This window comes from Nomascus leucogenys, chromosome 22a (genome assembly GCF_006542625.1).
Source record: "Nomascus leucogenys isolate Asia chromosome 22a, Asia_NLE_v1, whole genome shotgun sequence".
NCBI lineage: Eukaryota > Metazoa > Chordata > Mammalia > Primates > Hylobatidae > Nomascus > Nomascus leucogenys.
In genome coordinates, this window is record NC_044402.1 from 78,018,843 (window position 1) to 78,034,991 (window position 16,149).

The window sequence follows — 16,149 nt, forward strand, 5'->3', positions numbered from 1 at the left end:
TTTGACAGTCATTTGGTTTAGTATTCATATTTTCTTTCCCCGATGTGGCGAGGAAAACGTCTTTCTCTACTGCCCACTGGGGACTGTGCCTCATTTGATACTGAACTCAGGGAAACCACATTGAAACAAACTGGCATTTGACAGGATGAATAAAAAGACCTTTGTATCCTTGTCATTTCCTAGGAATTGGGGCTTGAAGAATATTGAACAGTGATGTTATTTCTATTTCATCCTCATAGTCAGCCTTCTCTGAGGAAATGGCACATAAACACAGAAAGACCAATGTACAAAAACATGTTTAATAAATTATTCCTTGAGGAACAGAATAGAGTCTGTTTTTGTTCGGGCGCTGTGAAGGCTGAAATACCTGCAGGGAAGAATGGAGATGAGAAAAAGGCTGATCTTCATGAAATCGTTTCCTTTATTAAACATTCCTGTGGAATTAATTCATGCTCTGTTTCTTCAGTAAAAAAAGCGACTATTATGCATTTACGGCTGGATCAATACAATTCCCAGTTAGTTATAACTTGATACTGCTGTGAACCCCCAATTATTTACAGCGAATTATCTATATTGAAGCTGACCCACAAAAGATCAGTTTTGAAATGTCTTATCATTGTAATCTGTTTTCTTTGCTCTAATCTATTATATCATCTCTGTTAATGCTTAATAAGAAGTGAATAACCTAGGTTGGGCATGGTGGCACATGCTTGTAATTTCAGCACTTAGAGAGGTCAAGATAGGAGCCTCACTTGAGGCTGGGAGTTCAAGACCAGCCTGAACAACATAGTGAGACCCCATCTGTAAAATTTAAATTTTAATTTTAAAGTGAATAAACAGCCTTTCAACACAAAATATTACACTTTTAAGCAACTTTGGACCTAAAGAGCTCATAAAGATTTGCTTCAAGTACAAGCCATTTTATAATAAGAAGTGCATTACCTAAAGTCATATAGAAAACTCTTCTCCCAAAGGAAAGAATTGCAGTGGCTAAATTTTCATTTTGGTAACATTTGCATAAGAGTTTCAGAATCATATGGAAGACTTTGACCAAGCAGCCTATGATAAACCAAACATGGATGAAAATGAAAGTTACAGCAGAAATGTAAGCATATTCAATTCTAACAGCAGCTGATCCTGAAGGCTGAAAAGCTAATACAAGACTCTGGGACCCATGTGGAGGAATGGGTTCTCCATATTTACCGTGGTTCCACAAAGAGATTCTTTCTGATGGCAAACAGATGGAAACCCCATAGAGAGGTAGATTCCCGCTGTGACTATCACAGGGCTACATCGTGCTTTGGAAATGACATCAGCCAGGAAATCAGTGACTGGAGTTTCAGATTTCATAGAAGGATTTTGCTTCGTTTTTTGTAGGCCCAAAGATGGCAGGAGGAGGCAATAAATTCTGCCTTAGAACCTCTCCTGGTAGATGTTTAAAGAGATTATAGGAGTAAATCAACTGTCCCAATCCCCTGATGTGATATGGACCATCCGCTTTGAATTTTAATTTCTAGCGTCCTTCTTTTAGAGAACCGAAATAAGCCAACAACTCAGAATTAAGTTGGGCCTGATAAGTGGAATGCAATGCTGAGGGGGATTATCAGGAAGAACTAAAGTATTTACTTTTTATGAAGCTTTTCCCTTAACCAGATTTACAGCTGGAAAGGGCGAAGGCTGAAATAGTGCTGTACATAGATTAGCATTTCTCACCAGAGAATAGATTAGGTTGTCTCACTTCAATGCTGAAGTTTACTATACATGAATAAATGCTGCTGTTATTTTCATTCTTTCATCATTACTGAGATTTTACTGAAATCACCTTTGTGAATGTGGAGGAAATTCTAAAACTGGGAATGTTTTCTATGACTTGCTGTATGCATTGGTATTTACCTTGTGTTTTTGCCAAGAAGCAGTAAGCAAGGTTTAGACTTAGTTCTTTGGGTGGAACAATTTAACTATTTACCTCTACATAAGTGAATGCTCTTCCAGAGACTGAATTCATATCCAATTTTATGAGTAGCTGTTGCAATTTCAAAAGACTTGATGAGCAGTTAATGCTAATGAAGTCAAGGTTTTGGGTAACATCTTTACAAAGGTCAGTTAATTTTGTCCTACTCACCTTGAAACTTGAGGAGTGACGCTAGGTCTCAAGGAAGACATACTCCCAGAGTGTTTGGGAATATGCATAAAGATTCATCACCCTATGAACAACAGTCAAAACGTATGGCCTATATATGGTGCCAAAAGAAATTCAATGACACTTTAGATGATGAGGCATCCTTTATTTAAGGTGTGTATGTGGGAACTATCTCCATAGGTATACAGGACCACTGCAATGGGATTTTGTGGTAGGGGAGAGTGATTGGGCTTAACGCCACATATAGCATGGGCAAGTGGGAATTTATAGCCAAGGAGCAGGGTGGGGGTTGATGGATGGAAAAGTACTAAGAGGAAACATTAGGGCTAAGTGGGGATTCTGGTCAGACTGACATAACAGGATTCTTGCTGAAAGCAGGCTGGGATGATCAGACATACCTGAAGAATGGTGGAGAATAAGAGACCCAGTAACATCTGGAGGGCAATCAGATAGGAAGAGGGAGTCTACTAAGCCAAGGATTCTTGTTAAAATTGGACAGTGCAGGCCGGGCGCAGTGGCTCACGCCTGTAATCCCAGCACTTTAGGAGGCCGAGGCAGGTGGATCATGAGGTCAGGAGATTGAGACCATCCTGGCTAACACGGTGAAACCCCGTCTCTACTAAAAATACAAAAAATTAGCCGGGCGTGGCGGTGGGCACCTGTAGTCCCAGCTACTCAGGAGGCTGAGGCAGGAGAATGGCATGAATCTGGGAGGCGGGGCTTGCAGTGAGCCGAGATCACGCCACTGCGCTCCAGCCTGGGTGACCGAGACTCCGTCTCAAAAAAAACAAAACAAAACAGAACAAAAAACTGGACAGTGTAGGGACAAATACGGAAGTCCAAAAGTCAAGGCCTACTTGAAAAGTTCAGGGGAGCCTGAGTAGAGTTCTGGCAAAGAGAAAATCTTTTTCAATGGTGTTTTCCGGGTGCTTTTAGAGACAAGAAGCAGAAGAATATGGCTCAAACAAGTTTAAACAATTAAGATATTATTTCTATTCTATTGAAGACTCAGAGGTAGGTCAGGCTCCAGGATCATCAAGGACTCAAATTCTTTCTGTTTCTTAAGATATCTTCAAAGTCATCTTCACCCAAAGTCACCACGACCCTCTATCAAGGTCACAAACTGGTGGCACCAGATTCAGATCAACAATGCTTGATGAAGAGAGACTTTTTCTTACATCCTTTTTTTTTTTTTCCAAAGGGGTAAAGAAAGCTTTCCCAGCAGCCTTCCAGGAGACTTCTTGTGTGTTGGTAAGGATTGGGTCACATGCTTTTTCCTAAATTAATCATGGAAAGGGAAATTATAGTGATCAATTAGACCAGCGGTTCTCAACGTTGGCTGCATTTTGAAAGCTCAGGAAAATACAGATACCTGGGTTCCACCCTCTAATATTCTTTGTTTTGTGATGCAGCCTGGCGCATGTGATATGGTTTGTATCTGTGTCCCCACCCAAATCTCATGTTCAATTGTAATCCTCAGAGTTGGAGGTGGAACCGGGTGGAAGGTGACTGGATCATGGGGGTAGATCCTTCATGAATGGTTGGCACCATCCCTTTGGTGCTGTTCTCATGATGGTGAGTTCTCACAAGATCTGCTTGATTAAAAGTGTGTAGCACCTCCGCCCTCATGCTCTCTCTTGGTCCTGCTCCTGCCATGTTAGATGCCTGCTCCCACTTTGCCTTCCACCATGAGTAAAAGCTCCCTGAGCCTCCCCAGAAGCAGATGCTGCCATCCTTCCTGTACAGCCTGTGGAATCATGAGCCAATTAAACCTTGTTTCTTTATAAATTACCCAGTCTCAGTTAATTCTTTATAGCAGTACAAGAGTGGACTAATACAGCATGAGAGCTTTAAAAGCTTCTCAGATAATTCTACTCGGCAGTCAAACATTTTGAGAACCATCAGTTTAGACCAAATGTTTAGGGGTGGGGGCAGAGTGAAGCTGGAGAATTCATACTGAATTATGAACCAATATAGGGCTGGGCACAGTGGCTCATGCCTGTAATCCCAGCACTTTGGGAGGCCAAGGCAGATGGATAGCTTAAGCCCAGGAGTTTGAGACCAGCCTGGCTAACTTGTGAAATCCTGTATCTACAAGAAAAAAAAAAAATCAGCCAGGTGTAGTGGTGTGTGCCTGTAGCCCAGCTACTCGGGTGGCTGAAGTGGGAGGATCGCTTGATCCCAGCAGGTCAAGGCTGCAGTGATCCATGATCACACCGCTGCACTACAGCTTGGATGACAGAGTAAGACCCTGTCTCAAAATAAATAAATCAGCATAACCATTGAGTATTATCAATTTCCAATGCAAATTTTTAAAAAATGTATGTGTATCTATAAATGCATACATGGAACTGGAGTCTGGTTTGGAGGAATCCAAATTTATAGGAAGAACAGTTGAATATGGCTCAAGTATTAGGAGAACAAATTGGGTGCATCCAAAGTCAACCAAAAGCATTTGTAAGCATGGTTATGATAATACAGTCACTTTTGACTTTAGCAAAGCTAAACTAATAAACTAAGTAGAAATGACAGTGAAGGAATTCAAGACATGCCACTCCAAAATATGCTGCCTTGGCATATTAGTTGTTTTGAAATAGAGGCACTTGAGAAACAGCAGGTATAGGAAGGGCACTCTAATCTCCCCTTTTCTTCCCAAAAGCAGGAGATGAAACTCCCAAGTGAAAGATGCCCTCCCTATACCACTACAAAAGAAACAACATGCTTATCACCAGAGACAGGGAGTTGAGGCTGAGAGAAATCTGTACAAACTTTGTTAAACTAACTTATCTTTGTAGTTACTTTTCCACAATTTCCACCCTTTGTTCAAACTACTATATAAGTGCTTAGGCCTAGCCACTTCTTTGGGTCTTCATTGTCCTTGTGGGGGCTCCCATGTATATGTAAATAAAATTTGTATGCTTTTCTCCTGTTTAATCTGTCTTACGTCAATCCTAGCTGAAAACCCTAAGAGGACAGTAGAAAATTTTTCCTCTCCTACAACAGTAAATGACATTTATGAGTCTTTGAAAACAAAAAGAGTATGTTCATGTTCTTAAATTTTGAAAACCCTTCTTAGCTTCCACTATCAAATTGTATAGCTTTTAGCTACTTCAGTATTTTTAAAATTCCTTCTATGAAAGCCAAAGTTTTCTTAAGAATTATTGAATGTATGATTTAAAAAAATGTTTTAAAAAAGTTTCACTGGTTTAAAAGCTATATTTGAGTGAATCGGAATACCCCAAATTAAGTGCCTCTAAAAAAATTCAGATCCTTTGATTTGTTCCATTTATTCATTTTTCATCATTTCTTTAGGTTGGGCATCAGGATTATTTTATTCTCAAACATGTTGCACCACAACCTTCACACCAGCACAGGGCAGCCATATGGTCACTACTGTGTGTGTATAGAACAATGGTTCTCAACCTTGGCTATACATTAGCGTTACCTGGGGGACTTACAAAAAAAACTGACCCCTCCTTCCACTCCCATCTCCATAAATAGAAATAGAATCGTTAGGGGTTAGAGCCAAGGCATCTTTACTTTTTAAAAAGTTTACCCATTGATTCTCATGTGGAATGTGGACTAAGAATTATTAGTACAAAAAGAAAAAAGAAGGTAAATAACAGGGACTTAATCATGGCTCAATTGCTTGCTTTTAATTTTTCCTCCCCAAAACCTAAGTTAAAATGAGCAATCAATCTCCTGGAAGACGGTGTTTAGGAGTTCAGCTCGAATGGACTTTGCAAGTAAAGGTAAAGCCTTATGGTGCCTCAAAAGTCTCTGGTAACACTTTGTAAATACTTGTGAAATCAGCTGGCTCTATGCTGGGATTTTTGGATAAGTAAGTCACAGCTCTTTGCACTTAAGGTGTAGGGAAGCCTTCTGACGGCCATTTTTACGTGTTTGGTGGCTGGAAACTATAATGAAGAGAAGAAAATCACTGACTTGAAGAAGGATCATATAGGGTGATTTTTTTCAAAGCAGTGATGAAACAACAGGTGAGTCAATAATCTTTCTGCCTAGCCCAGCTTGCACCGCAGCTAAATCTGCGCTGCTGCAAACAGCACAGCACACCTGCTCAGGAACCAACACACTTTTGTAAACCATAGTGTAATTTAGGCCAGCCCTGGAATGTTCTCACTAAGTGTATTTTGGAAAAAGCCTGTTAAACCACAGATTAAATTATCAGCAGGAACTGAAGTGGCAAAAGTCATAGCTCTGGGAAAAGAAATGCCTAGCACTGACAGAAAAATTTGTAAAGAAAGCAAACAAACAAATAAAAACAAAAAATACCTAAGAGAAGGTGTTATGGAACTGAACAGGGATTCACCCTCCTGGCACAATAAGGCCAAACATCCACACTGAGGTTTGCAGCAGGAGAAAGGAGGACATTTATTTGCAGAGTGGCAAGCAAGGAGGATCAGGCAGTTCTTGCTTAAGTCCTGACTTCTCTCACGGTGTGCAAGCAAGGGTTTTTTAAAGGCAGGGGTAAATTTCACGAAAGCAGATGTTACAGGCAAAATTGTAAATCAATACATGGCGTTTACACATCGGTTTGGCCTAAAAGGGCAGGATATCTTGAAGTGGGGACTTACTGATCATAGATAGATTGAAAAATTTTCTAATTTGCAATTGGTTAAGGAAACGAAGGTTTAAAAATTCTGGGGTCAGTAGAAAAGAATGTAAGCTCTGGCTCCTGGGTGTGGGTTCCTCCAGGCACCTCAGAAAATAATTTAGACCATAAAGAATGGCAGTCAGAGTTCAGTCCTCAGTTCCCCCTTATCTGAGGTCTATGTGCAGGCAGATCTGTTTGATGGGGGTCTGGGTTTCTGAAAAACAATTCAGGGACATATGTTAAGATGTTATCTCTAGTTCCTATAAGGGAACCAAACATCCTGTGATTCCAATTTCCTTGGCTATCGCCTTAAGTTACTACTACCTTCTTGCTCATCAAGTTGCTTATTTACTTTTCAGGGCTAGCTAGGTGCCTGGAACTTCCTTTGTAGGAACTCAGGATTTTCCTTTATTTCCATAATTGCAGGGCCCTGTAGGCCCCTAAGAGGGGTCCCTGCTCTGTCTAAGAGATAGATGGTAGAGTGGAAAGAGCATGAGAATTGAGCAAGACACCCTGAATTCTGATCTGGGCTTTGCCCGGATCCTATTTGGCTCTATCATATTATCCTGGGGAAGTCACCTTAATCTCTCTGAGCCTCAGTTTTATGATTCAAGAGATGAACTGGTCTAAGTCCCCATTGTTCAGACTCTAGCTGCAGATACATTCCAGATGTTTACCTTAATCCTTAATTTGTAATTTAAAAGAACTTATTTAGGTCATAGCTACAAATGTAAAAAAAATCACATTTATGATTTCCCATTTTATATTTTACATGATTATTTCCAGAATCATTTTATAATTTTACCAATCATTTCATTATAAATCTTACACACATTGTCAGAAAAATAGTCTCCTTAGTTTCTGAAACTACTTGCAGCATCTTGGTCAAATCATGTATAGCTCTCCTCTGTTCTTTGGCATTTTGTGAAAACAGTTTAATGGTAATGAATCAGTACAAGAACAAAAGTTCTAGAAACAAAAATATTGTTTTAACTACAGAAAAAAAATTTGCCTTTTCCAGTAAACATACAAAATAATGGCACTCCTTAGCATATGTGAGTATGTGGTATTGCCTTCTAATTAAATATTTTTCAGCAAAGTGTTGCTGTTATGGTCCGATTCCTGAAGCTTTCTTTTGCTTTACAATGTTAGGGTGTGACCATCTCTTCCTATGGTACTTCATGACTTAAAAATGGAACAGACACTTTATATTCACAAAAGTATATATCCTCCTTTCCATATATACTATAGTGTATGGTTTTGGAAAATTTGGAAGAATTGGGACTAAGAGGTTGAGACTCTGATTAGAAAAACTAACCAGTAATTTACTGTTGAGACTTAAGATCTTGAGAGTTTGTGGGTACTCTGTGGACACATGTTTTATAGCAGATGCCATGAGTGCTGGTGAAACTTTTAGTCATGTGTCCTTTATCTTAAGCATTTGACTCTCCTAATGAAATAATTGAAAACAAAATATTAGCAGCAATAAATGCTTTCCCACATACCTTACTAGGGTCCTGTTTGCATAGTATAATTTTAGCCATTTGTTGTTTTGAATTAAGGTATTCAGTCATTGATATTGATGTGTTTTATTTCACAAACGTGCAAATTTCACTTTTGAACAAGGACTTGGGCCCATTTTATATGTTCATATGATATTAATATTTGCAATCAAGTTATTGGCAGGTCTCACTTAAACTAACAAATGCTTATTTTTCACACTAGAAATGTACTTATAGGTCTCTATATTCTAATAATTTTTCCTTATGAAGCAATTCCTTTTCTAATAAATACACATCATGATGTTGTAGAAAGGATTTCAGTATGTGGTGGATCAATCTTGGCCCAAATCCAAAAGAGGTGATTTAATTAAACAACCAAAAGAACCTCAATTAATAGTGGTATCAAGTATAGAATAATCACTTAGTAAAGACTCACTCCCCAAGAGAATATTAAACACTATACCTATGGCTAATAAATTAATTACGGTTTGGCTAATGTCTGGCCCTATTTTTCAATATAAAATGATTATAGATTACAGTAAGGCAAGTGTCCTCTAAAGTTGAGTATATTTAATTCCCAATGTTACAGAATTTAAAATGATCCAAATACTGCATGTCTTTAAAATTTCAGCCTGTTTTTCTATTGAGTTCAAAAAGTTTAAAAGATGGAGGCTACCATAAATATATAAAAAAATTCACTCTATTATACAAATTATATAGATCTAGTATTTTTCGTGAGTCCTCTTAAAATTTTTTCTGGCATTACCAGTCTGAGAGTCACTTTTTATCAATATATGTTATCTCGTTTTGCAAAAATGCATTTTTAAAAGGTTTCCAAACTCACCTTGATAATCATAGTGCTCACTCAACTGACACTTACTGCTAAAAGGTTGTTATGCATCTTTCATACCTGCTTGAGGTTCAACTTCCAGCTATCAGAGAAAATTGTCCCTATAATTGACAAAAGGGAAAAGATAAAAAAGGGAAAGAGAACGGGGTGGTAAGAAAGATTGATTTTTCATTTCTTATCCTGTGATACATTCTGCAGAAGTAAACACCACTATCTCTCAAGTAGACCCTTTGAAGGTAGGGGGAGAAAACACTCCAAGAGAAAGCTTTAAACTAGAGATTGCCTTCCTATTCTATGTGGCTTTGACCTTTTGGAAAGTGTATGGCCTCTTCTCCTTGTATTAAATAAAACAAGAATATAAGGACAGATGATTTGATTTGGTGAGTTAGTTATGGAAGTAGTTCTGGCATCTCTTATTTCCATTCTGTTATCCATTACTTCTGTTCTGTTAATGGCAGCAGACACTTGATTAACTACTGAGATTTGGACATGAAGGGGATCGAAGGTGGACTGTGAAGTACATCATTAGCTAAATCTCCATTACATCTTCATTTCACCTGTTCCTCTGTTTCCAGATTTCTGGCAGACGGGCATCTAAAGGCCTTCATGTTAGAAGCAGGAGAGGCTCTAAATATTTCAAGAATAATTGAGGAAAAAATACACATTAAAACAGCTTATCAAACTACTGAATGGAAGGGTGGTTCATCATTTTTTGGAAGGATTGAAAGCAAATCTCCTCTTCCCAAACAAAAACAAACAATACAAAAACTAAAAGAGGAAGTTAAGAGAATTATACAATTTCTAAATAGTTATAAAATTATTAATTTATGTGCAACCATAACAGAGACTGGGGACCACCCTATATATATTCATAGCTACTGTTGTAAGCAAAAATTCCAGGTAAAAAGGCAAAAATCCAAATTTCTTATTAATAATCAGTATAACATCCAACAATAACAATCACCGCAGGGGTTAACATTTACTGTAAGCCAAAATCCTAGAAAACATTAATATAAAATACAATCATATATTTCCTGGCTGATTTGCTTATATATCCAGGTCACAAAAAAAGAAAGGCAACTTTTTTCTATATGGCTTATACGGAATCAGATGTTACAGCCAAAAGTAATTGTAAAGGCTTCTGATAGCTCAAATGATTATGAAACCCCAAAGAATAAAGGAATTTCTGAAAGCCTAAAATTAGAAGGTATGGAACTCATACTTTTAGTCTTCTCATTCTCAGTTCAGTGCTTATTTTTTCCTAAAAAATTAAAAAGTAAAAATTAAAAATTTCAGTTTTTAAAAAACTGAAAATATTAATAAGCTTCCACACTTAATATATGTCAGTATCCACAAGGAGGCAAAATCATTTCTGTAAAATCAAAAATAGAACATGAAGAAAAACGTTTATTATAAAACTTAAGAAGTAACCAATCAACCAAATTATGAAAAAAAATTATGTCACTGACCAAACCTCATAACCTGAAAAGAACCAAGAAAAGAAATTCCCATATACTTGTACTTCTAAAAGTGCTTAGGGAAGGTCTAAACTAGACTTTGTTGCAATCCAGAAAGTTAAAGGACTAAAAAACTGGAGAAATAGAGTTAAGAATTAGATTTATTAGACAGCATAGTCTATCCTGAGATAGCAAAATAGACATGGCTTTATTTGCTGATTGAGAAGTGGTCCAGCCGTGGGCTAGCAGTCATTTACATATCAGTGACCAAATGCAAACATACCCATACTAACAGTGCTCTGGTCCATGACATACCCTTTTGACAGCCCAAAGCTGAAACCTCAACTCTATCTGGGGTTACTTGCTTATACAAAGATGTTACTCTAGTAATTGTTGCTTGAGAGCAAGACCAGATGATTGTCACTAGTAGGAAGAAAGCAGAAGTGATGCAGCTTACACTGCATAGTCCCTACTCTTCTGGATTAAATGAAAAAGTTGCTCAAACATAAACTTGTTCTTATAAAGTGGATAAGATTCAAAATAAGACAAATATAAAGATGCCAAGGCTAAATACAGATAAAAAAGTGTGATACGTAAGAAAGCCATTTTGAAAAAAGCCACTATCAGCCATAACTACTTATTCCATCCTATAATCTCATAAATCAAAGCTTTCAATTGTCTGGACTCATCTGTGACTGTATTCTTCCCAACATGCATTCTTTCTTCTTCCAGGGGTTGTTCAATAACAGCAGGTATGTTTGTGCCATAAAGTTCACAGTGTCTTAAAAACTGGACACATTCTTGAATAACACTGTCATGAATGACTATCATGTGTTTTGACATGTTTTCTAACAAGGACAGGAAGCATCTTTTGGCATAATACCAGGTATCTGTTCCCAGCTTTTTATTATAAGGCTCCAAGCTTTTGATAACTCGAGAAATACCAAACTCATAGTTTCCTTTGGCACAATAAAGAGTTCCTATCACCAAATTCACAATGCAGAGATGGTACATTTTCCTATTTGGGTCATCATAAGAGAGCTGCTCTTCCTCCTTTTCAATCTTCCTCATCAACTCCTCTGCTTCTTCATTTTGACTTGTCATAATATAGGAAACACAGAGATTAGCCAGTACAATAGCACTGACATTCAGGATGTTATCATAATGCTTCTTGACTATGGGTTCATAAAAACCAATGGCTTCTTTGTATTTGTTTTCCTGCATGAACAGAACATGAGCCACATTCAACTTCCACACATCATGGTCGTTACAGAATTCCACAGATTTGCGGAAGATCTTTTCCACCATTGGATAATTTTCAAGATTCCAGTAGATTTTTGCCTGAGCCATCAACACAGGAATATATTTCTCCATGGTTTCATCATATTCATTCACTGCCTTTTTGATAGCTTCATCATCTCTATTGTGTCTTGCTTCCTGTACTTGCTTGGTGAGTCTCCGAAGCTGCTCAGTCAGCATCCCTGCTAGCCCATCAAGCTTAACGAAAGCCTCTTCAGGAGCTGTCTGGCAAGTGATCACGGCGTCCAAGAAGTCATAATGATAGCGTGTGAGGAACTTATACGTCAAATGGGCATTTTCTGCCAGGACATCTGCTGCTAGGTCAAAATACTCATATTTACAGTAGAGCAGCAACAGGTTGCCAAAAGTCTCTGGAGGAAAGGGATTCTGTTGGAGCAAAAACTGTAGCTTTTCAAACCCTTCTGTAGGCCTGGCATCCATGTTCATTAGTGCCTGGTTGTGTAGGGTCACAGGGTCCAACTCTTCCTCTGCCCTGGGTGGCATGTCAGTGAGGGTTTCTTGAGCTACCTCATAGTTTCTCAGTTGGTATTCTATGGCTGCCTTAAGGTTGAAGGCTTCCACCAGAGCAGTCTGATGGAGGACTAAGGTGTTGCCAACACTGCGAACATCAAAGCCCTCGGTGGTCATGCCCACACCTAGTTCAGGGTGCTGGCGGATGCCACGCTCAATAATCTCAGCGATATGCTTCAGCGCTGAGGCATACTGTCGGCTGCTGTAATAGGCCAAAGCCAGGTTGTAGGAAAGGTCAGGCTGGTAGCCTGAGGCCTGCAGTGCGGCAGAAAACTTGGAGCATGCAGCTTCATACTGTCCCTCCTTGTAGAGCAAACAACCCAGGTTGACCTGGCCATCGGTCTCATTCTCGCCTCCACTTTCTTCTCCCCCTTCCCCACTCAGCAGCTGCTCCACCAGGCTCCTGCACCCTGGCAGATCGCCCTCGCTATACTTGATGGCAGCTTGCAGGCGGAGGACCCGGCTGTGGTAGGCGGGGTTATCCAGGAGAAAGAAGGCAACCCGAGTGGCCTCCGGATAAAGGCAGGCCTTGTACAGGGCCTGGGCCTGGTACAGGCGGTACTGCTCCAGTTCCGGGTGCAGCTGGCCCAGCTGCTCATAGCACTCGGCCGCCAGCGCGAACTCCTGCAGGCGGTAGTAGCAGTAGCCTAGCAGCGACAGGCCGGCGCGGCTCCTAGGGCTCCGCTGCAGCTCTCGGCCCAGCAGCTGCACCGCCTCGGCGTAGCGGGCATCGCGGATGAGCCGGTACACTACCGCGGTAAACTCCCCGTCCGGGATCTGCGCACCGCTCAGGCCAGCCATAACCACCACAGCTGTTATGCGTGTGGTTACCACGGCAACAGGGCAACCGGAAACGGAAGACGACCGGTTACTTTGCCACGGAAGGAATCTGTTAGGAATAAAAAGGGACCATTCTCGTTAGTCTCTCAAGTTCGGTTTGATCTTCAAATATTCTGGACTGCGGAGTGGCGGCAGTCAGAAGGGGAAAGACGACTACTCCGGGCCGTTCAGAGACTGAAACTCCCCGTCCCGGCATGCATCGTTCCTGTGGCGCCGCTGCGCGGGCGTGGCCGCACTGCATGCTGGGAGGCGTAGTCCCTGTTGCACCGACCCGACTCGTGGTCCGCGGGGACGCGCACAGTCACTCGCCTTCCCTGCTCACTAAAGATGAGGTGTCTGTTGTGCCACCTCGGTCTCTAGCGCAGCGGAGGAAGACTTCCGGCACCATGTTCTGGCGATTTTGAGCCTTGTACATTGGTGTGGTCTATACTAATGCTGGCGTTTGACTTACTTTTATTAAAGTAGAGATTCGCCAGTACAATAAAAGGACCTTTTAATAAAAGGAGCGGGATGGCAAAAGGGAATTAACTCCTTGAATTCCTTTGGAATTAGAGCAGGTTCTTATTATGCTACCCGGAGGGCACAGTTTGTAAGGACAGAATACAGCAGCAAACAGAAATCCTTCTTATTTGGTGGTTTCCAGAGGTTAATAAGGAAAAAGTGCTGTGAATCTTAATTGGTACTGGGAGAGGATCTGTTTTTGATCGCAGTATCTCTCCTTTTCCGTGACAAAAAAATTACTGAGTATATGTTGGCGTTTACACTTGGTTGTATCCATTGCTGTGGTCCTCCAACTGTCTCTGCCAATAAGAAATCAGTATCTTTTGTCATCTCCCATGATATCCATTGGTCTCTCTAGCACCTAATATAAACCTAATCCAAGTAAAAGTGTGTTGTTTGCTACATAATTACTGCAGATCCTTTGTATGCATCCATAATAGTGTTACTGCCCATAAATCTTTTCTGTATATAAACTTCACAGCTATCATATGGGTGATACGATATCAACCATATCATATACCACCTCTGTTATAGACTGTTTACATGTAGTATTTCTAATTTGAATAAGCAGCCTGCATTCTGCATATTGCAGTTTAAGAAGTCTGTGGGCTAGAAAGGTTTAAAGATTTAAGTATTACATTATTAATTAAATCCAGCTATAAAATTAATAGTTTGTTTAAGGCCACATCTAGGTAGGTAGGGGCTGAACCATGATATCCAATAACCAATTTCAATAGGAAATAGTGACTGATGAATAACCCAATTCATGTATCTCATATACATGAGTTTGTAAGGGCCCATTGTTTGGTGCTAAGTGTGTATAAGGAATATTATTGTCTTTGTTTCTCCATTAAAACAATGAACTAACTTTGTGTAGGTAGTAAACTTTGAACTTCTAGGCCCTGATTCCAGCTGTGAGCAGATGTGACTACTGGAGTTGTGTAGCTCGTATTTACCCAGTATCACTGGAAGGAGATTTTTAGTAGGTGTGTGATTGCTCATATCATCATATGGCTGAATTTATGTACTTAGTCTTCTCCCTTGCTGGGAATTGGCAGAGTTGTATCTTTTTGGCTGGAACTAGACAAGGAGCTTCCCAATGCATCAATTCCAAGAAAGGGAAACTGCACCCATTTCAGGATTGAATGGGACTTTGGCTCACCTAAGACCCCACAGAAAGCAACTGTGGAATATTACTATAACTCTATTCTGAGGCTTCTTTCAATCTGATCTCTTGGTGCACCCTTTTAGAGTCTTAAGCCCAAGGAGGTACATGGGTAGAGGATACTGCTCAGTAATAAATTGGGGGAAGGGGTGCATCGACTTCTTTACAGCTGGCTGCCTGATGGTTCTCCCGTGGGAATTTAGGCTCAGTATTTTATTTATTTTTTAGAGACAGGGCTTTGTTCTGTTGCTCAGGCTGGCATGCAGTGGCATGATCATAGTTCACTGCAGCCTTGAACTCCTGGGTTCAAGTGATCCTCATGCTTCAGCCTCCTGAGTAGCTGGGACTACAGGTACACAACCATGCCTGGCTAATCTTTTTTAAAAAATGTTTTAATGGAGATAGGGTCTCACCATGTTGCCCAGGCTCATCTCAAACTCCTGGCCTCAAGCAACCCTCCCACTTTGGCCTTCCAAAGTCCTGGGATTACAGGTATGAGCCACTGTGCCTTGCAAGGCTCAGCATTTTAAAATTCTTATGTATGTACTGTTACCTTAGGTAATTTGCTATTAAATTAAGGTGAGATGACAACATGGGAATGGGAAATTGCCCTTCATTAGTCTTTCTCTCTGTTTTGCAGGGTTGTATTTACATCATCTTCAAATGGCTTCTTGAAAATATATGAAAAATAAAAGGACTATATTCTCCTCCAAATTTCTGGGATCCCTACCAGGATTCAGTTGGGGTTCTCCTCTTCGTGTGGGTACCTGTGAGCGTGGCGGCTGAAGTGGGCAGGAGGGAGGCCGTTCTGTGTCTCTTCCTCCTTATTTCATGTGATGCTGCTCCAGAGGCCTGGCTTGAGAAAAGCAGGACATTCTGCTTAGACAGATGGAGGGCAGGGTCATTTTCAAAATGAAATGAGTGCACAAATCACACTGTGAAATTGGCATGACCATCACTGCTGCTGTGATAGACTGACTTTTATCTGGTCTCTGATAGGCAGTTGGGGAATAGATTAGTTTTGCTGGGGGTGGTGGTGAGAGAAGGCCATTTAATGATAGAAATTATGGAAAGAATTAAATAGGGTGGAATATTATAAAGTGTCATAAAGCATCATTTTGTTTGCAATATGATCTTGAAAACCTGGAGGATATATCAAAAAGTAAGTGTATCATACCATTTCAAGTAATAGGAAAGCATTTGGTGGTTGCAATAAAGTGATTTGGTGACTTGTAGAAGGGAATTGTAG

At 40.1% G+C, this 16,149-nt stretch overlaps 1 protein-coding gene across 1 annotated transcript; it reads right to left on the reverse strand.

Moving 5' to 3' along the window:
* Nucleotides 1-9,255: 9,255 nt before the first annotated feature.
* Nucleotides 9,256-13,445, reverse strand: LOC100593132 (tetratricopeptide repeat protein 30A). The gene has a single exon (XM_003253770.4). It carries the CDS (start codon nucleotides 13,193-13,195, stop codon nucleotides 11,198-11,200), a length of 1,998 nt encoding a protein of 665 aa, XP_003253818.2. The 5' UTR covers nucleotides 13,196-13,445; the 3' UTR covers nucleotides 9,256-11,197.
* Between the last annotated feature and the right edge of the window lie 2,704 nt (nucleotides 13,446-16,149).